The 22,281-nt window shown below is 38.7% G+C and overlaps 2 protein-coding genes across 3 annotated transcripts; both read left to right on the forward strand.

Moving 5' to 3' along the window:
* The first annotated feature begins 1,296 nt into the window (after positions 1 to 1,296).
* On the forward strand, positions 1,297 to 7,615 carry LOC122874596 (interleukin-1 receptor accessory protein-like). Its single transcript, XM_044192666.1, has 10 exons — positions 1,297 to 1,723; positions 3,198 to 3,426; positions 4,174 to 4,354; positions 4,607 to 4,751; positions 4,844 to 4,909; positions 5,017 to 5,140; positions 5,278 to 5,423; positions 5,594 to 5,737; positions 5,889 to 6,041; positions 6,127 to 7,615. The coding sequence occupies exons 1-10, from the start codon at positions 1,657 to 1,659 to the stop codon at positions 6,468 to 6,470; spliced, it is 1,599 nt and encodes a 532-aa protein (XP_044048601.1). The 5' UTR covers positions 1,297 to 1,656; the 3' UTR covers positions 6,471 to 7,615.
* Positions 7,616 to 10,453: 2,838 nt separating this feature from the next.
* LOC122874620 (interleukin-18 receptor accessory protein-like) lies at positions 10,454 to 22,129 on the forward strand. 2 transcript variants are annotated; one of them, XM_044192712.1, is made up of 12 exons: positions 10,454 to 10,702; positions 10,904 to 11,114; positions 14,953 to 15,112; positions 15,202 to 15,370; positions 17,248 to 17,319; positions 17,671 to 17,800; positions 18,002 to 18,150; positions 19,374 to 19,511; positions 19,929 to 20,036; positions 20,124 to 20,264; positions 20,355 to 20,470; positions 21,611 to 22,129. In XM_044192712.1, the coding sequence occupies exons 1-12, from the start codon at positions 10,615 to 10,617 to the stop codon at positions 21,848 to 21,850; spliced, it is 1,722 nt and encodes a 573-aa protein (XP_044048647.1). In that variant the 5' UTR covers positions 10,454 to 10,614; the 3' UTR covers positions 21,851 to 22,129. The 2 variants fall into 2 exon arrangements, with proteins under 2 accessions (XP_044048647.1, XP_044048657.1); XM_044192722.1 differs by lacking the exon at positions 17,248 to 17,319.
* Positions 22,130 to 22,281: the final 152 nt, after the last annotated feature.

Raw genomic sequence — 22,281 nt, forward strand, 5'->3', positions numbered from 1 at the left:
AAACAGTTGCGTTATGAGTGCTGTGGCTATGGAGAAGCTTAGTCAAGTTTCTTAAAATAACCCATGATGATGCTATCAGTTGCATTATGGAAAGTGTAGGACCCAGGTTTTTTTTTAACTTGACCCTAAGGCTATCTTTGCCTTACAGCTGTTTTAAAATAATGAATAGTTTTACTTTTGATACTTTAAATACATTTTGCTGATAATACTTCTGCCCTTTAACTTAAAGGTGGGGTATGTGATTCTAAGACTATCTCCTCACAGGCTGCTAGCTGTCTGTTCTGTGTGTGTGCTGAAACAAACTCTGATGTTAGTACACAGCCTGCAAATGCTAAACAAACCATTCCAGCCATGATTTGTGTCAGGTAACGTTAAATGACTTGCCCACAGACATTCAGCTTACTTTCTAGTTTGCCAAGATACGCTGTTGTTGTGATGTTAGCTTTAGTAGCAGGAGAGTTGTGAGTATCGCTGTCTGGAGCTGGTTTGCTGGCTCTGGGAAACCGTCTAGTCCTCTCTGGCTGTTAGCTTCGCAGCAGCAACTGTAGCACAGTTTGCTAACAACCTAGCTAAGCTAACCTACAACCTAGCTAATGTTAGTTACATTACTTGCTGTGTCATTGTTCGCTCTATATCATGGTATTTGTCATTGTATTGGATTTCTTCAGAATCACATACCCCACCTTTAAGTATTATTTTGAATGCAGGACTTATAGATGTAATGGAGTATTTTTTCATCGTGGTATTGCTACTTTTACACAAGTAAAAGATATCAGTACTTCTTCCACCGCTGCATAAATGCAACAGCAAGTTGCATAAATTTAACAAGAACTGTTATTCTTTTAGCCTAATTATCTTCTATTTGATAATTGTGTGCACATTCTAAAACCAACTTCTTTCTGATCCACCCTGCCATAAAATTAAAATCCAAACCTCATTTCTACTTTATCAGTGCGGCTATCTTTGCCTCTTCTCCTCTGCTTTTTATCATTTACTTTATCTTTTATTCATTGTAGGCTAAGTGTTGCTGTTCAGCCTTGTTGGGCTCACCTGCAGCACACCGGCCTGACCGCTTTAAACCCAGAGACTGGACTTGATTCTTAGCAAGAAGGAAGATGAATCATTTAATCACAGTGAACTTGTTCCATATGTCCAACTTCTGCTAAGAGAAAGTGAAAGTCGGGGATCCTGACAGGTGGACCCTCTATCACAAATAAATTAGCCACTGTCATACTGTTTCCCATGGTTAGCTGAAATTGCTTTTACACAACGATGCAGCAGTGCGTCTTTCATGTCTCACAAGTCACATGAAGGGGTTGCAAAAGTTTTGTTGTTTTTTTTTTTTTTTTTTTGGTTTTTTGTCATTTATCATGGAGGGAAAAGATCAATATCACGATAGATATGTGAAAATCATTAAAGCATATCATCAGTCCAGAAAAAGGTAAAATCATAACAATACAAATAATAATAATCCTTGTCGAAATATTTTCTTGGTGGGAAATCCAGGGGGTGTTTACGCTGCAGTGACAACATGAAGCTCTTCCTTAAGTTTCATTTTTCATCACACACTGACTTGACGAGGTTGACGTTCCAGTGTAATTGAGCAGACCTGCATCTGGAGATTATTTGGCCAGAGCACGTGTTTGCTGTGCGGTGATGCGGGAAATCATGATGGTGAAAGTACTTCTGGTCTCTCTATTTTTCGTCCTTACATCATTAACAGGTAAGAGAATGCTCTTACTGGTGCAATTGTGAGAATTCAACGTTATATTTCATTTGATTGGATTCTGTCATTTAAAAAAAAAAAAGAGATACACATAACGGACTTCTCCATGCACAAAGCAAGAAAAATTGAGGAAGACGAAAAAGAAGGAAAACAAAACCAGAAAACACAGATTCAATCCAACCAAGGACAGAGACACCCAAAACCAAAAAATACAATGAAATGCATAATCAACCATAAATTGCATGTTACACAGCATTTATTACCAGTGGTGGAAGAAGTACTCCGATCTTTTACTTAAGTAATAACAATACCACAATGTAGAAATATTCAGTTTCAAGTAGTTTTAATTGCTTTATACAGTTTACTGCTGGTAGGTTATGAATATTCCCCCCGGGATCAATAAATTCTTATCTTAACCGATATACAGTGGATATGCATAGTAACTAGTAACTAAAATTATCAAATAAATGTAGTGGAGTAAAAAGTACAATATTTGCCTCTGAATTGTAGTGGAGTAGAAGTATAAAGCAGCATAAAATGGAAATACTCAAGTAAAGTACAAGTACCTCAGAACTGTACTTAAGTAGAGTACTTGATTGAACCACAGCAAATTAATATGTCTTATTTCATTTGTGGTCCTGGCTGCTCCAAGTTCTAATAACAGCACAGACTGTTGTTTCTATGCTACATTGGGACATGCAGATGTAATCATCATAGATATTACACATTATGCAAATATAACATATCCTAACATTTTAAATACATTAGCACATCTCTTTCTATTCCATTTAATGCACTGACCAGTCTTGACTTCCACAAACTCAACCTATTTTCTGTCACATGGAAATCACAAGACTAATCGACAACAAGAAATTAGGATGTGGTTAAGAAACCCCTTACTGTGCTTTCAAAACAGTTGCATCCGCCGAGCTCGTCCTGTTTCACAAATGAACCAGAAAAGAGCTACCAATGTCAGTGTTGTAACTAAAATGTAACTAAATGTTGTTAACGAAAATCTAGATGTTTGTCAACTTGCTTTAAATAACAAATATACATCCTTAATTTAAGGAATTCTCTGATTGGTTGACAGCAGTAAATTGTTCATTAACATGCATTTGGATTACAGATCAAAACCCTTTCAGTCCTAGGCAACAAATTGTGATTTTGTCCTACTTACAGTCACACAACTGATTGGCGACTGCTTTTTCAAGGATCTTAGAGAGAAAGGGAGGGGTTACAACCAAGCGTCTAACTCATTTTGCTCATAAGGACCATGGCTATTAATATATTGATTGACAGCACGATAGTCCAATGCCGGAGTTCCACTGGTACTGATTTTAACCAGCCACATTTCTGTGTGATACAATGCAGTACTGATATTTTTGATATTTATGATTCTAACTGTCCACAAGCCAGTTCATGTTATAGTTTTACACACTAAAATTAACTAAAATGTGTGACACTCATTCAGGTGTGTGTCCCAGAGAGATATATGTCAAGGCAGGTGAGATGGTGGCGCTACAATGCCCAGATGGTGTTGCTGAACCGATCTGGACCAGTTACACCACCCAGGAGATGGATCTGACCAGCAACATGTCATCAGCTGAGCAGAGGCAGATGGGTGTGCTGGTTCATGAGAGGAGCCTTGTGATTCTCAATGCTTCTGTAAACCATCAGGGGAATTACTCATGCTCTCTGGGGTAAAGTCCAGTCAGTCTTACATTGATCCTGACTTCAATGATCCTGTTTTTTCCCCCTAATATCTTAAAATTACATTTCACTAGCATATCGTTACACTGTGTAGGCTTTCATATTTCAGTTTGACACTGCAGAAGAGTGTACATATGTGGCATGAGTATTTTATGCATGTGCATTTCTATTATGTCAGTCAGCCAGATAGGCTTTGGAGATGTCTGCAGGAGACATCTGCTCTCCCACTTTCAAGGGACACATTCAAGTACATGGATGTGAAAGGCGAATTTGTTGAAGTACAGTGAATACATAAAGTTCTTGTTTTCTCAGCGGAACTATGATGCTTTGTGAGATTACAGTACTAGATGACTTTATACACAGCAAGCTAGTTATGTAAGGCAATAGCCTGATCCTATGTCAGGGGATGCCTCCTACACCAAATATATCATGATGGGTCGACAAAGCTGTCGCATATCAGTGGTTTCTTCAAATGCAGCGTCTTTTGCCTGAATTTGGAGAATGTGAAACTGTTTACATTGGGAATTATCTTGAGTAACCATGCCATGAATTCTGGAAAATGATTGTTGAGTTTCTTAAATGTAACTTCTAGACACCTGCAGGTCTTGCCAAATGATACCAAATTTGTATTTTGGAAACTGATCCTTAAAGCCTTCTTTACTTTCCCACTCAGTCAGGTTGTGATTCAAATGTAAAGTGAAAACTTCATATTAACTTTTTCTTTAATGACATGACAGGAATGCCAGCAGCCAGTTCTGGTTCAGGCTGACAGTATACACAACACGGAGAGAGAATGAAAAAAAAAATTACTCTGCGACATGTTACACACATGAGTCCTGCACATTGTCTTGCCCTGATGTAAATATACCTGCTGAAAATACCCCGGATATTACCAGCAACGGCATTAAATGGCACAAGGTATTTAAACACAGCAGGTTTTTGAGTGTGAATGAGATATGTTTATATAATAAGAAGCTCCAAAGGTTTGGTCAGGTGATCCTTCTGGTGGGGGCTTCTGACTGCATGTTTTAACCAATTTTTACAAATCTCTCTATATTTGTTTTCCGAAGCATACCATAGTTTTGGGAGAGTTTGGATTTTTTCCTACATTTAAAGCAGGTTTTCATTCACCTCATGCTTAAAAATTCAACTTAATTTTCCATCTTGTAGGAGGGTGAGTCATTGCCAAAAAACAGTTACTTCTCGAGTGTGGAGGAGAATGACCACGGTGTCTACACCTGTACCAGGTCTTACCTGTATCATGGTCAAATATATAACATGACTTTATCAGTGGTGCTTGATGTCCAACCAAACAGTAAGAAATACACTCTTTGGATATGTTTATCTTTATAGAAGTTCATATGTTCAAAAAAGATGTAAAGTGTTTTCTCCTTTTTTTTTGCACAGAAAAAATGGACAAATCTGCAGAGATCACTTCTCCACGCATGAGTGAAGTATTTCTCGTAGATTTGGGTGAGCTTTGATCTTGTTTCATGGATACACACACTTGGATACACATACAAGCATTTACTACCTCTCTAAACTACTTTTAAATCTTGTGTAAACTCTGCTTTTTCTAGGCTCAACAGTGGTGATTGATTGTAAAGCTGTTTTGTATTCAGACTTTGATGAGGTGTTCTGGTTAAGTGGAAACTCATTTGTGGAAACAAACAACATCTTCCCAGTTTTCTACAATTATACAAGGTAAACGCTTCACACAGCTTTACCAGCTCTTACAACTAAGTTTGAAAGTGCTAATGTTATACGTAGCCACATAAACACTCTACACACATATAAAATAACTTACCTTTCTTAATCCTCCTCAATTATTTCCTTTCCAGTGAAAATAATACTGAAGAGATAAAGATGACAGCATCTCTAGTCTTCAAAAAAGTGTCAGAAGAGGATCTATCAAAAAATTACACCTGTAAACTGGAATGTGTATCTGGACTCTCGAGCTTTGTCACCATCACCTTGGCCCAAAAACGTATGTATTTCAAACCTGTTCAATCATCTTGCCTAAAAATATTTTTTTTGTCTTTTAACTGCCAGCTTTCATTCACGTATTCAAGTGACTGTTGTCTCTCAGTCTATTGCCATTAATGAGTGTTTAAATTGCTGTATAAGAAATGTACTCTCTCCGTTATTTCCCTACAGCTCGTCCTTCTTACGTTTCCCTGGCTGTTGGTATTGTCGGAATGGTGGTGGTAATGGTTGTATCAGTAGTTATCTATGTGAAGTTCAAAATTGACATCTTTCTTTTCCTAAGAGACACTCTTGGCTGCCATAGAAGAACCTCAGGTGGGAGTCATATTTTTGTTTCATTCATTTGTTTCATTTTAACAAACAACTTATGTTTAAGAGTTACATATTTGTGCTTTTTTTTTTGGACTGCAGACAATGTGACAGCAGTGACAAAAGTTGTTGTTGCTTGTTGTTGTTGTTTGCTTAGATGGAAAGAGCTATGATGCCTTTTTGATGTATTACAAGAGCGACACTGATGCGGGACTAAATGCTTATGACAGAAATGGGCTGAAGAGTGTTTTGGAAGAGAGATTTGGCTACAGTCTCTGTCTTTATGATCGTGACATCTTACCAGGGAAAGGTATGTAGTTAAGATATACTTTGAAGAAATTCTACTTAAAAATCTTAACGAAGTAATGTATAATCTGAACTCTGGTTGGTTGCAGCTGTAGCGGAGGCAGTGTTAGACTGCATAGTGTGCAGCCGGACGGTGGTTTTGGTTCCCACCTCTCCAGATCCTGGTCCAGGGTCTGATCTGCTGAGTGCCATCCATGCAGCCCTTGTGGAGCGGCAGACTCGCTTGGTTTTCATCAAAACTGAGGCAACAGAAGTGTCGAGATCGGGTTCATTACCAGAGGCTCTGCAGCTTCTTGGCAAGGCTGGAGACTGTGTCACCTGGAAGGGCATAAGCTCCATGCCACCCTCCTCCTCCTTCTGGAAACAGTTACGTTATTACCTACCTGCCCCGCAGCATGCACAGAAAATAAGGCTTTTACCTCAGCCGATCTAGGGTGTTACTTCATGGTAAGATGTTTAGCTAAGTCAGAATTAATAGCCTGTATCAGTGTATGTCTAAAAGAATCAAATTAATACCACAAATATAGCACATTAAAAAAAATACATTTTAGGCAAAGCATATTACCACATTATACCACAGTGTAGAAATACTCTGTTACAAGTAAGTCCTGCATTCATAATTGTACTTTAGTAAAAGTAGTAGTAAAAGTATCAGCATCAAAATATACTTACTGCACCAAAAGTAAAAGTACTCATTATAGAGAATGGCCCATTTCATAATAATAATAATAATAATAATAATAATAATAATAATAATAATAATAATAATAAGTATATAAGTATATTATTGGATTCTAATTATTGATGCATTAATGTGTTCATCGCTTTAATGTTGCAGCTGGTAAAGGTGGAGCTGATTTTAACTACTTTATATATTGTTGGGTAGCTTGTGAAGTTGTATATTATCTTAATCTACAATAATACATCATAATTTATTTGTTGATTATATTTTGTATTATTCATATGAATCTGAAGTAACTAAAATTATCAGATAAATGTGTAAAAAGTTAAATATTTCCCTCTGAACTGTAGTGGACTAGAAGTGTGAAGTAGCAGAAAATAGAAATAGTCAAGTAAAGTACAAGTAACTCAAAATTGTACTTAAATATAGCATTTGAGTAAATGTACTTAGTTACTTTCTACCACTGTAGATATTTTTCCTTTTTCCGGTAGAAAACTACTGTATAGTATGACAGCTGACACAAGCAACTTTCCCTGTCAGCTGCAAAGACATGTAATGTAAAATTGAATTATGTTAATACATCAGCCTATACACTGTTACTATTGACATATCCAGAATTATCCAACTTGTGTATTCTAATTACAGTTGAAGTGTTGCTTTTCATAGTGGCTCATGAATGAATGTGTCAATGGTGTAACTTTTATCTAAATTAGTTTTTGAACATGGACACTCTTTTCTCCTACTCACCCAAATGTCTCTGTGCTGTCTCTGTCATGCTGCTCTTCATCCTCATCATTCATTTCCTCTGTACTCTTACTGTACTATGAGATGTGCTACTGTGATGCCCCAGGGCAAAATATGTTTGAACTGTATTTCAAAATAAATTGTATTTTATACCTGCGTTAATCAATATTTTTTTGATTAAAACCCCTTTTAGCCTCTTTAACCTCTCTGTTTTGGTTTTCAGCACAATATCACACAGTTACTGTAGACAGACAAAGTTACTGTGCAGCTAAGTTATTCACATTTAGAAGGATCCAGATTTTTTTTTCAGTATTTGTTGGAGACCATGACAAAGCAAAATGCCAGTGAAGATTGGACTTACACTTGTCAGGAGGCCAGACTCCAAATGAATGCTAAAGTTGCTTCATGTCTGATGGATGTGCTGTAACCTAACTTAGCATAAAGACTGGAAGCTGGGGTAAACAGTTAGCCTGGCTCTGCCTAAATTTAAAAAAATACACTTACCAACACTTCTAAAGCTCACTAATTAACACATTGGGTCTCGTTTGTTATTTAATTATTGTTTGTTAAAAAACAATCATTTGTGGTTTCAGGTAGGGTTGCCAACTTTGGTGACTAAGCAGTATTTTCTGTTTACTCACTCATAAATACAACATTTTTGTTTACTGTTGATGTACAAAGGCACTCACTTAGTGAATTCACTTTAGATATTTTATACATCAAGAGGGTCTTAAGTTAAATTCAGCATGGATGATTGCCAACAAAACAACGCTTAACGCCGACAAAAAGGCAATCTATTGTAAGGTACAGACAGAAGGGAGAACGAGCGAGAGAGCGCGCCACAAACAGCTGTTTCTACAAGCCTCCCCCGCTTCTCTGTTTCGGTAGTGGAACAACATGAAAGACAGCCTGAGAGATAACAGAGCAGGAGGGTTTCCTTCTATCTCATACAAATCACAGTCTCGCCCATAGACTTGCACTGAATTGATTCTCAATTATATGGAACAAAAGAATGTCCCGTATCAGTTCAATAAGGAACATGTCTTTTAGTTTCCAATTATGGGACGATTCCGTATTTTACGGGACGGTTGGCAACCCTAGTTCAGGATGCAACTTCCCAGAAGCTAAATGCGTCTTTTTCCAGCTCCGTAGTTGATTCACAGACATGAGATTAATATCGATTTTCTCATCTCAAAATAAATATGTTTATTTCTCAAAAAGTAATCTCCCCTCTTGTAGCCAAAACCTAATAAAGGCAGCTTTAAAGAACGGGTTTATTTTGAATGACAGAACACACTGTATTGCTATATCTGATAGGACGTGCACAAGTGCGGGCTAAAGTTGCCTGAACAACAGCCCATTTGCTCTCTTTGACTGAGCTGCCCCTCTGGGGGAAAAACATTTTTTTTATTTATGCTGCATAAATACAAGTAGCCCATAATTGCTAAAGTTAGATAAATGTATTACTTTTTCATAAGCATGCCTCCGTGGGACACAGAGATGGGATGGCCCTATGCCTCTGTCATCTGACACTGTAGCATCCAAACTCGGTATTGTTGCCGTTGTGTGAGGGCTCCAGCTGCTCCAGCGAGTCTTTTGGAGTTGTGGTAATGATTAACGACGAATGGTATAACCAAAGGGATGCCCTGTGAATAAAAATCTCCACATATGCTTCTGAACAATGCACAGCTTGTTACATTTGCATCACGTCGCACTATATTGCCTTATGTTGTCACATGAACCAATCTTAGCTAGCTGGCTGGCTAACATATAGGCAGTCTGCTGAGGGAGGCAGCTAAGGAGCCATGCCTGCCAACACTGCCGTTTTTCAAGGGTTCTCCCGTATTTCAAGGCCATCTTCCGGCGCCTAATTTGCACGGCCCTCAAATTTCTGAATAATCGAAATACACAGATCCAAGTTTTAGATGTTTTTCTGACATCACCCAAGTTGCCAAATAGTCTATTAAACACAATCCACACACTACATATAAGATGCTGTATTTGTATAAGTCAAAAAAAGCAACAAACAAGCAAGTGACTGAAATGCTGCAAACAGAGTCTGTGGTTCTGTCACTGAAAGAGCTGACATCACTGAACCACTTGAAGAGATAACACTACATCAGGAATGCAGACCAAGGCAAGTTGGAAAGCTTTTTGCATGTTTTGCACAGGGTCCTCTGTTCTTTGCACAAAACAAATTAAAGTAACCTTCAATGCTGAAACAGGTTTTGGTAGAAGGCCTGTTGCTATAAGTGTGGAGCAATAATTGATGTTCCTTACACATACAGCTCCTGCCCAGAAATTTGATAATGTTCTATCTGATAACTTCTTAGCAGTGTACAGTTGTCATGAATGTTCAGTATTTAAATGATAATTGTTGAACTTGCAAAGTATATATAATGTACTTGCTATTTTAAATAATAGTTCTACCATGACCAAGCAAGTTTGAATGGAAAATGCTGTGCACGATGGTATTCTTAATTTTGATTCTAAAAATTAAATTTAAGATGAGGCGCATCCACAATCATCATATCCAGACCAGAGAGTGATGTGGAACATGCTGAGCATCAGGAGACACATCAGACAGGTACATATGAGGGTGGTAATGGCTGAATGTGAGCGAGTCACTATTAAGGGCCATGCCAGTAAGAGTGGGATGAAGAGAAACATAGACGCTGTACCATATTATCTACCTTTTGTGTCTCCTATTGTCAGTGCAGTCTACAAGTTTAGTATTTTGTATTTTATGCTTAAAATCATGAAAGAGGTTTTGTTACAGTTTGTTTTTCCTTTCACAACACAGTAAAATATTACACAACACTACTAAAAGATGTTCTTCTGCAGTTCACATAGGAAGTGGCTAACAGCTACCAGGAACACAATACTGCAAGTTCCAGTGAAATCATGTTCAAACACAACTAAACAGGAAACCTTAAGATACCACCTACTACAAATCTATACGTTCTGTGAAAATGTTGCACCTCATGTCGCCACCCGAGAGACGATGAACATTAACGACAATGAGAAAATACCAAGAATTTATTCGACCCACATCCAAGTAAACATTTAAAAAATGCTAAAATGAAAGAAGACGGATTTCATCAGCATCACAACTGAAATCCACAAGCAGTGTCAGATTTAGAGACACAGGATGCAGACTGGATACATTGTGTTTTTTTTTATCTTTCCCATTTTCTTGGAGGGATGCTGTGTGGGAAAGCATCAAAAGAAAAGAATGGGTATTTTATCTTAAACACAAATTGTATTTTAATATTGCAGCTGAAAAACTATGCTTTTTAATATGTGTGTGTGTGTGTGTGTGTGTGTGTGTGTGTGTTTTAAACGGAAGCATGCATGTGTTTATTGATGGTTTCCCAGACCTGTTTAGACTGTACAATTAAGATTAAACAGAAATACAACTCTGTACCAACTGTCTCTAGGTCTTCAGCAGAGTCCTACGCACCAGCATTACAGAGCAGTGGAGGGGGAAATCTTTATTATACCATGCATAAAAGGTGTGAATCCGCACACCGAGGTGGTGTGGTCCGGGACTGGAGAAGGCAGAGAAGGAAGTAAACACCCATTGTTTGACTGTGGGAGGAAGTTCCTAGCTGAAGCAAAACATTCTGGAAAGTACACATACCTCACAAGGTAAATAATCATGTTTCTTATCCCCGTTATTACCTCTGGACTATTTAATGCTTCTGATTAAACTTATAAACTAAAATAATTTTAACTAATGCACCTAAGATCCATGTCTTTATAACAAGTTGTGTAATCACACACTACAAAGTTTTTTTCTTTGTGATACTGCGACGAAGAAAATAATAATTTGATGACATGAATTGGTACCACATTATAATATGGTATATTCATTAAGGGATTTTGAATAATAGTTTTACATTTTTTCGAGTCTGTCTTAAAACAGCACTCACATGCCCATATAAACATTGAAACAGTTTTTGGTTGCTGTAATTCTTCCTTTTGTCCATACTGGGTAGAGATGGGAGGTTGGGACTCCTTTTACTGACTTGAGTTTGTCACTCACTGAAGAGAGTCAGTTTTCAAGTCAATCGAATCACCCAGAGCTTGGTGAATCCCCCACTGGCCCCAGTGCCCATAGAGCATGCGCACCAGAGACTTCCGTCGGACAAGCCGGCTAACTTCAGCCCTCCAATAACTTGAATGGGATAAAATTATTTAATCATGCGGCTCTTATAGACTTTCCAAATGTTATCGGACCAAATGGATCAAATTCTGAAAGTGACACGAGTCACTTCGCAGGGCTTGTGATGCTCCAAAAAATGATCCACCATTTTACAGCCGCTCCTTTTCCCATGATTGTGTTGTCCTGTCGGACCGGGAAGTTGTAATTACACGGTTTGACCACTATGTCACAGACCTTCAGCTCAGGACAGGGGGTGGGCTCCGGGCTGGGAGAGCGAGTACTGAGTTAAAACAAGCACCAAAGTGATTGCTTTTCTCACATGGCTAGGTTAATACAGTAATTAACTTGATACATTTCCACAAATACCGTTAAAATAAGAGTTGCACAATAGTGTGAGTGACACGTGGTCTCGCCTCGTCTTCGCAGATCGCACTAGCTAGTAGGAGAGGTGTGTCAGTTATCGAGTTAGTGGAAATGAGGACTTGTGACTCCCAAGTCAGTAAAAAGTTGTTCGATTCGAACGATTCACTCATGACTCTCACATCACTAGTAAAGGGTGTGAAAAGATCTCTCTTTGCATTCCAAAGCTAAAATGAGGGTTCAACAGTCTGAGTTGGACAAAGCAATTGGGTATCTTTCAGTCTTAATTTAAATATACAAAATATACAGTTGCTTATATACTTACAGTATACTTATATATATATAAAATATACCTATACACGTATACACCTAGAAGGTATGTACAGTATGTGCAATGTCAATGTAAAGTTCCGTGGAGGGCGTAGGATGAGTCTCACAGCTTGAGGGAAGAAGCTGCTCGGTAGTCTGGTGGTACAGCAGCGGATAAGTCTGTATCTCTTTCCAGATGGCAGCATGGTGATCAGGCTGTGGCTGGGGTGGGTACTGTCTTTTAGTATCCTTTGGGCTCTGCGCAGGCACCTCATCTTAACGATATCACTGATACTTGGTGGATGGTTACCAATGATGTTCAGGGCCTGGTATCTTCGCCTCCTTTTTCCTAAAATCAATGACCAGCTCCTTGGTTTTTGCAGACGCTGAGCAGTAGGTTGTTTTCTGTGCACTACTCTCCAATATTGTTGATTTCCTCCCAATAGGAAGTCTCATCGTAGTTTGAAATCCAGCCGATGATGGTAGTGACGTCTGCAAACTTCACAACAGAGTTATTGCCATGTCCGGGGCTGCAATCATGGGTGTACAGCATGAGCAGGAGGGTGCTGAGCACACAGCCCTGCCCAGAGTGCTAAGTTTTCCAATCAGTTTCATGGGGGAGATTGTGTTGCATGTTGAGCTGAAATCAGCAAACATTTTGATATAGATGTTGCTATTTTCAAAATGTGTGAAGACTGAGTGGAGGGAAGTGCAGATGGCATCCTGTGTGGATCTATTGGTTCTGTATGCAAACTGGTGGGGGTCCAGGCTGGCTGGGATGTTGTCTTTGATGTGCTGGAGAACCAGTTTCTCAAAGCACTCAATCAAAATTGGGGTGAGAGCCACAGTGCGGTACGGGGACGATGGTGGCTGTCTTGAAGCAGGTGGGAACAATCTCCTGTGACAGTGATAAAAAATGTCAGTAATAACATCAACTAGCTGATTGGCACATGTTCTTAGTCCACGGTCAGGGATGTTGTCAGGCCCAGCAGCTTTACTCACATTCACTCTCAGCAGGATTCTTTTCACTTCCGCTGTGGATACTGACAGTGGCCGGTCCTCTGGAGACGGAGTAGACTTGACAGCTGACTCTTTGTTGAGGAGATCAAAGTGAGCATAAAAGGTGTTAAGCTCATCTGGCAACATGGCCTCGCACATTTCTCAACAATTTTTGTTTGCATTTTGTACAAAAGTACTAACTTTGGAAAATACCTGCTTAATTTGACTAACTCAGATTGCTAGAGCCACATATTAGCTTTGGCTGAGCTTTAGAATGTATCTTTGCACAAAGGGAGCTGTGGATTTTGTCCTCATCTCTTTCACTGGAGACACGCTAGGGAGGGATCTCTTCACGACCAGTATGGAGAGGAGGAATGGTTACAGCAACTAACTCTTTCAGTGAATATGAGTGATGTTTTGAGATAGACTTTAAAAAAAATTAACCTATCCTTCAAGAAAAGAGGACTTCCAAGGTTTGCTTCCTGAGTTGTGAGCACACATCTGAAGGATCCTCTTAGCTGCAGAAGCATCTTGGCCAAAACCCATTTGTTGGTTTAAATGTTCGTAACAGAGGTGGGACAAAATAATTGTTTCTCAAGTCACAAGTAAGTCTCAAGTCTCAATCCCAATCAAATACAAAAAAGTCCAAGTCCTAATCTTTGTGTTTCTACTCCTAAACAAGTCATTATGTGCCCTTTACCAAATTTAATTATTACTATTTAATTTTCAATTTTTAAATTTCAATTTCTATTTATTACTTTAAATTAAACGTTAAACATTTAAAAGAAAAATGAGGTGTGCCTTGGTATGGTTTGCCTGTGCCATTTACAATAATTTGCTATTTCTTAGCCAAATGTTTTGCATGTTGCTGTCTGTTTTTTGTCGATTTCAGCAGTGTTTACATCCGAATGTGATCATCTGAGGTATCTTCTGTTGTCTGTGTACTCTTCTGTGATGCCAAAATGCACCTTTCCCTCCTGCTGTGTGTCCCTGTTGTTCTCAAGCACATGTGTGAGCATGCGGATAATGCGATCCACAGTTGTGCCACTGGTTTCACACTATTGCACTGATCTACAACGCACCAACAAATTCAGCAATGCAGCAACAAAGGCAGGGAAGAAGAAGACTGCTAGATAGTAAACATGTATGTAAACAATGCACAATTTTAAATATTTCAAAAAAAGGAAGGAAATGCATTCAACACTTGTGTTAGGCCTCAAAGATACACACAATGTGTTTTGGTGAGACACTGAATGTAAACATCACTTTTGTTCATGCACAAGAAACTCCATGGGGCACCTTTAAGTCTAAAGTCATCAGATTCATGTCTCAAGCCTGACTCCAGTCGATTAATGAACAGCGGCATTTCCGTCCAACTGACACCGTCACACATGCCAGTTTTGGTCTCAGTAAAGTGTTTGGCCTGTATTTGAATGTACATGGATTCTGCTACATGGGAAGCAGCAGTTGGGTGATATTGGAAATACACCAAATAAATCAGAAATACCAAAATATAATAATAAAAAAATACTATACTATTAAGTAAGTAATACTACTACTGTATACTATATGGCAAATTATTGAAATTATTTTGATGTGTGTAGACTGCATGTGACTGAACTTATATTAAGTGTTAAGGTCTCTGCTGTCCAGTGGCAGCAAGGTGTTCTTCCATCTACAGGTGGTGGAGAAAAACAGTCTGGGATGCTTCCAGCCTGAGGAGAGCAGTGTAATGCTGCTCGTGGGTGCAGGCGGGAAGGTCCCCTGCCCAGGTCTCAACTGTAGTGACAACACAGATGTCACCTGGTACAAGGTGAAGTACACACATGAACAGCATTATCCATTTCACAATGGAAACATATAAATCGCAGCAAAAACTAAGATAAGTGTGCTTTCTGACAGGGTAACAAAGCTGTGTCTGAGCAGCGTAGAGCTTCCTGTGAGAAGAGTGGGTTGTTACATCTCTGCAAAGTCAGTGAACATGATACCGGTGTATATTTCTGTGACAGACAAATAATTGAGCAAGGAGTCAAATGGACCTTCAGGAGGGCTATTAACGTCACAGCCATACGTAAGTGCTGCATGTGTGTGTGTGTGTGTGTGTGTGTGTGTGTATTGGGAGAGGCTAAGTACACGGTAACACAACTTAGTGTCCTGAAATATAAAATTAATGGAAAATGGAATGGTTTGTGGTGTTTTCTCCACCAAGTCTGTTATTTTCTGTTACACCTCCAAGTGTATTATCACACTTACACCATGGCCACTGAGTACAGGCAAAAATGGGAAGTGTGTTCACACCACCACCCATTTTTAGCAATGCCAGTGGCGTGTGATGGTTAGTCAGTCGGTCTTTAGTCTAGACTGAAATATCTCATCAACTATGAAATTTTGTACAAATATCCACGGTGCCCAGAGGAAAAATCTCAGTGACTTTGGAGATCCCCTGTCATGCCACCAGCAAGTCAAAGTTTTCACTTATCCACTAAAATACCTCTACATCGACAACATTGATTGGCACAAACTTTTGTAGTTATTAATGGTTGCCAGATGACGTATTTTAATGACTTTAGTAATCCTCTGATTTTTCCTCTAGCACCACCATGACGTTGACATTTGTGTTTTTGAGTGAAATGTCTATTGCAAACTACTGGATGGATTGCTGTGGAAATGGACATGTTCCCTCATTAGCAATTGCTAATTAGCAAATATTAAGATGCTAACATGCAACAAATAAGCCTTTCTTGATCTGCTCAATTCTTGTCTGTGTTCTCGTGGACAGTCATGGTCCAAGTACTGTTCCAATTGGTAAATTGGGCATGTTAGCATGCTGATGTTAGCATTTAGCTCAAAGCACAGCTATCCAAGCACAGCCTCACAGAGCTGCTAGCATTGCTGTAGAGTCTTGTTTAAAGCCTGTTTCTAGTCACTTGACCCATGGCTGGGTGAACACCAGTAACTGTTAACAAGTAGCAAATGCAGAAAGTGCTGTTGCAGAAATTAGTATTTTCCTTGGCCATGGTAAAATTTAAGAGATGAGAGGACCCGAGTCACTCAACGTAATACAATAAAACTACAATACAATAATAATTAAATACTTCAATTCCAGATTATACACCTAACCTGATTTAAAAAAAAATGTATATTGCACGTTTTAAGATTTTGTAACATACTCAGAGACATTTATATGTCAAACAGATGTTCTCATTTAGCAATCTTTGTCAACAACACCAACCATTCCTACAAATTGTGTGTTGTTGTGAAAAGATATGTATTTCAGTTAGGCTATATTTCTTTTGATCTGGGCTAGGTCACAAGAAGAGTTCATGTAAGATATTTCATAAATGGAAGGACTACTGTTATTTAAAACTTGGAATATCCTGTTTTCATAGAGCACTAATAGATTGCCCTATAACAAAACACATCAAGGGGTATCACAAGAGCACTTCTTCTTTAGTGGGCTTGCACACAGTGTTTCATTATTGTGTCTCATAGCCACCATTGGTAATCATTTTTAAAAAGAAAATGCCAATTTTTTCTACAATGGTAAATCAGATAAACCGTTGTAAAAGCCACAACAATGTCATGAAGCAAACTGAGAATGAATCACTTGTAAGAGAGTGTAGGAATAACCCCTTTGAATTGTTTACCGCTTTCACTTTTTTTAATCATCACTGAAGTTTCCTAATAAAACCTCTTGTAATTGTTCTTATGTATTCCATATATGTAACAACATATTGGTATATTATATATATTTATTTCTTGTTTGATTTGTTTTAATTTAGGCATTTCAAATCTTAACATTTAGAACTTGCCAATGGCACAAAGCTGTTTTTCCACATAAGTAGAGCTCAGATCTGATTTATACAGTAAGTTTGTTTTTCAGACACACAGTAAACTAGACAGATTATAATACAGAACTGTGTGACTTTATTTCCCCTGCTTAAACAGCTCATTACACACCAAATTACTCTCCCAGGATTATATATCCTAATGGCAACACAACAGAGGAAGTGGAGCTTGGTAAGTGTATACAAGTGTGCTACATTATCCTACAGCTATCAGAGTTCATTTGTATTAACTTAGAACTGACTTGGGGCTGGGGAAGCTTTCAAAACTATCTAATATGTCATTCTAACGTTGACCAGTTGTAATTGTTGACTTTTAATGCTCAACATGTTGGCGGAGCTCATACTTAACATAGCTGAAACAGCCCTGATGACATGATGGTCTCATCTTTGTTTGAATGACTCATTCATGCCTCTTATAAATTGGTTTGAAAGTAAGACAATTGAATTGAATGAATTATGTTATCACTTTTATTAGGACATTAAGGGTGAAAATATAATGGTCATGTTTTTGTACTCATTCCAGGTCAGTCTCACACTCTGACATGTAAGGTAAATTTTCCTTTTGAGATAAAGTTTTCACCAGAGGTTCAATGGTACATGCATTACGGTGGCAAAATGGAGAACATGACTCTACTACACATAGAGAGGCAACAGTGAGTCACTGCAGTCCCTTTGTCCATATTTGGGGGGGGTTTGTGCCATAAAGTAAAAGTGAAAGTCTTTTATTATGCAGTTCCAGTGTTCGCTTGTTAGAATTTAGTAAAATCCAAGGTTGTAAACATGATGATTCAGTTGGCTTGCATGATAAGCTTTCATAAGGTTGCAAGGGAGCTGAAATTCTTTCCCTGATTCAGACAGGTGAAATTTCAAGAGTTCAAGGTCACACAAAGAGCCATCATAAAAGAGGTGACTCCACAATACTTGAACAACAGATATACCTGCATCGCCAGCAATACTGTCGGAAACAGCAGTGTCACTATCAAGCTCAAGAAGAAAATTAAAGGTACTATTGTTTCTATTGACATTGTTACATTACAGTCCAAAAATTTTATGTGAAATATCAACATTAAATGATAATACATTACAAAATATAATAGAATCTAAAGGAAAGTTACTCCAGGTTTCGAGCCCAGTGTGTCCACCTGAAAGAGCAGATATGTTAAACATTTTACATCACATCACATCAAGTAGAAGGTGGTGTGGTGAAGGCTTCTGCTGTCGGTGGAGGCAAGCTGCTTTGACCCAGTGACTGAGGCAGCAGGATGTGCCACTGTGCAGGCAAACCTCAGTGCTCAAAGCTATGAACCTGAAGGCTGGCAGAACCCCTATTTTTAGTCCTGCGGCCAGAAAGATGGCGGCATTTGACCCATTTTGAGGTTATTGCTCAGACTGAAAAATGTCCATACAATAAGGTCATAAATGATGTAACCAATTCATTGAGCTCAATGGTAACACCATCGTAAGGTAGCTTATTTGTATAGCCACTCATGTTTACACAGTTATGTCCACCAACTGATACCAATGGTGAGTTTGAAAAAAAAATTTTTAATTTTGTGCAGGCAACATTTAAAGCTGTGCTAATGAATATTTTTATATTTACAACAGATCAAATGGCTATGCTTAATGTGAAATGGATCACTCTTAGTAACGAACCCACAGAGATTTATCACTCGAATCTTTAAGCTAATTGTTTTGTTTTTTTTGGCCTGATACTTAGTGTTACTGGTTCACTCTCTCCGCTCATCAGCATCATTTTCAGTCGCAGCAGACAGCTGTTTTTAGCAAAAAGCTCAGATAAACCAAATGTACACTACCCTACCCATCACCAAATGGCAGATAGGCAAAGTTAGTAATTAGCTAGTGAAGAAAGTGGTGGAGGTGGAGGTCACAACAGAGCTAATAGAGTGAATAGATTAATAGATTAGCACCTGAGGCGCCTGCCGGAAGGCAGGGGAGAAATCAATCTCTGGGCGGGGTGAGAGGAGTCCTAAAGAATGCAGCGGGAATGCTCCTCAAACTCTGACTCTAAACCATTGCTAATGTTGCTGTGTGTCTGCTGGGTGTGTAACTAAGCAACTGTTTGCTAAGAAGTTCACCATATCAACTTTATAAGGTGATAAGATGTCAATTTTGTGTTTACAGCTTGTTTCCGCTGCCCCCAAGTCAATGATTGCTGCTTTAAAGACATAATACAATCTAATGAGTGTATTTTGGACTGGGTTTCAGTAAAATGGCCGACGCTGGTTGGGTATCCCATTGTGTCTTTGCTGCTGGTAGCTGGGCTGGGAATCGTTTTGCATGTGAAATGGCTGGAACTACAGCTTATCTACAGATCCCACTTCCAACATGGGAAACATGACGGAGGTCAGAATGCAGACACACATGCACACACATACACAAACAAACACAATATAGAGTAAAAACCCAAAGGCAAACTTAGCCTGCATCAAGCATACTCTGACATCCTGACCACAACGCAACAGCTGCTCTTATTCACAGGATGTGGCTTCACTTAAAGATAAAGCTCTGCCACAACATGAAGATTAAAATTTTATTTTGTATTTTACCCTGTGCATGTACAGTACTACTTGTAAAATGCAGGTAGCACACTATAATTACTGCACTTAATGTAGTGGTGACAAGATGCATTGACAATCACTAACTAATCTTATTGCTGGTTCAAAGTGTTACTACAGCTGCATGTAAAATGAAAAATACATTCAAGAACCCAGATTGTGTTTTGTGTCACAACTGTCTTTCACATCCTCCACCACCAATCAGGTAAAGAGTTTGATGTGCTTCTGTCATATGTGTGGAGCCCTCCGTCAGCAGAGGAGGAGGGAGTTTTGACCCTTTCCTCCCTATCAGGACCCGACACTGATGAGGAAGGTAGGCCAACATGTTCAGTGTATGATATCTATATCTGCATTTAATTTTCATGTGGTAAAGTAAATTAACAGTTACTTTTATTGGCAGCATGTTTATCCAGCATGGACCCGCTGAACTCTGAGGGTAAAGCCACCCAAAGACCACTGGAAGTGCTGCTGCCCCAAGTGTTAGAGGACCGGTGGGGGTATCGCCTCTGTCTGCTGGAGAGGGACGTGCTTCCTGGAGGAGGTCAGAGGATCAACTTTGTGTGTATGTGTGTGTGTGTGTGTGTGTGTGTTGACTGCAAATGTTCCTGATGGTTTCCATTTTGTATTGCAGCATATACAGACGATGTGGTCCTTGCAATACAGAGAAGCCGAATGCTTATCTGTCTCCTGTCAGATGACTACCTCTCGAACAGCAATGCTGTGTTTGTCCTGGAATCAGGAGTTAAGGTAGGCCTACATTTCACAGAGAGTAGAAGACTAATGCTGCGTTCAACTACGTCCAATTTGGAAATAGCGTTCATGTCAACATCAAAGTCACATGTCAATATGGCCTGGAATTATTTAGAATTATATCACATTTTTTCAGTAGGCTACTTCCCAGCAGTATATAACAATAATTCCTAACGATATAATTAATTACTTTAATGTGACCAGGACCCAAATAAGTGGGATAAAATGGATGGATGGATGGATGGATGGATTAACCAATTAAAAATGATCAGTTGTTTGAAGTTTTTGCTAAAATAAACACTTGCCCATTATGAGACAATGAGTTTCCTAGCTGCTGTAGCTAGCAGTAGTGACAGTGTTTGCTACACGTCTGATGGCGCAGACTGAAACTCCACAAAACAATCTCCTGTGCACACAATCCACTGTCACAAAAATCCCACTTTTAGTTTACAAGTGTAGTCTATAACATTTCCTGACAGACCACAATCACATACAGAAATATTTTATAACTAACATTACTGCCTTTGGCGGGCAAGAGAAAATATTCAAGACCTTCGTAAATTAAATGTTAAGACTTTTCAATACCTTCTCATGCCTGTTTTGAGGAATCTGAATGTTTTTAAGTCTTTTCAACAGATTTTCTGTAGATATCCTGTCTGCCATTATCTTCCTTGGTAACACAAACAATATTAGAGGATTTACATATTTTGCCCATTAACTACAAATTGCATATACTTTACTGCCAACCACTTTCCTGACAATACCTTAACCTTTCTGATTATTCTTATACTTTCCGACCAGTCACTGTTTTTCATTTATTTTTAGTAAAGTACACACATAGACTACACAGTAGACTACTCCCATTTTATTACAAGAAACTGTCGTCTTCTGGGTTCCACTTCACTGCAAAATAAATCCTGAATGCATTTCTCAATTAACAACATTGCTTTCATTTTACTGATTTACTGACATAAACTGAAACCAGTGGCTGCGTGGATGGTAGGAAAATCTTTCAAAACAAGTAATGTAGCATAAATAAAACCACTGGAACTTCCTTGTTCAATTCAACATCTAGGCTGTTATGTTGAGTGGTTACGTCTTTGATGACAAATCTGTTTTAATGTGTATTATCATTAGGCTTTGCTGCAAAACTCTACCCTCAAACTCCTGCTAATATGGACCAGTAGAACCTCAGCATCCCTCATCCAGCCAGACCCCCCGCTGCCCACACTAGTCCAGAGGGCCTTAAAGGTGCTACCCAGTTTGTATTGGACCTCAGGCAGACATGCCAGAGTCACCAGCAACTTCTGGAGGTCTTTGATGAAGGCCATGCCCGATCACAGAGTGAAGCTGGTTTCACTCATGCAGGGCCAATGATTAAACTCAGTTACCACAAACATTTTTTCCTAACATGATGTACAGTGTATTTATTTTACAATGCAGAAATGCAACTTGTATTACTAAGTGCAAGACATAAATGAACAAATGTGTCAAGGAAATTTCCATGATGGTAAGGATATGCCAAATCATAATGCATCGTTTTCAAACGTACAGAAAAAAGTGAGTCACCCTTTTTGCTATGCTCAGGGTCCAGTAGCGGTGTGTCTTACTACCATTAATTTCCATCTGTAACAAAAATAAACAGTTTCAGTTAAACTGTGTGGAATAATCAATTACCTATCAGCTTTACAATTTAAAGCATTAGAGAATAAATATGACAGATAAAGGACTTGTACTAGTTCATTGATGAACTAAATGTACAAAAAGATGGACTCTTAAGTTTAAATAATTGTTAATTATTATGTTGG

Source organism: Siniperca chuatsi, linkage group LG1, assembly GCF_020085105.1.
Source record: "Siniperca chuatsi isolate FFG_IHB_CAS linkage group LG1, ASM2008510v1, whole genome shotgun sequence".
In the NCBI taxonomy this organism is placed as follows: Eukaryota; Metazoa; Chordata; class Actinopteri; order Centrarchiformes; family Sinipercidae; genus Siniperca; species Siniperca chuatsi.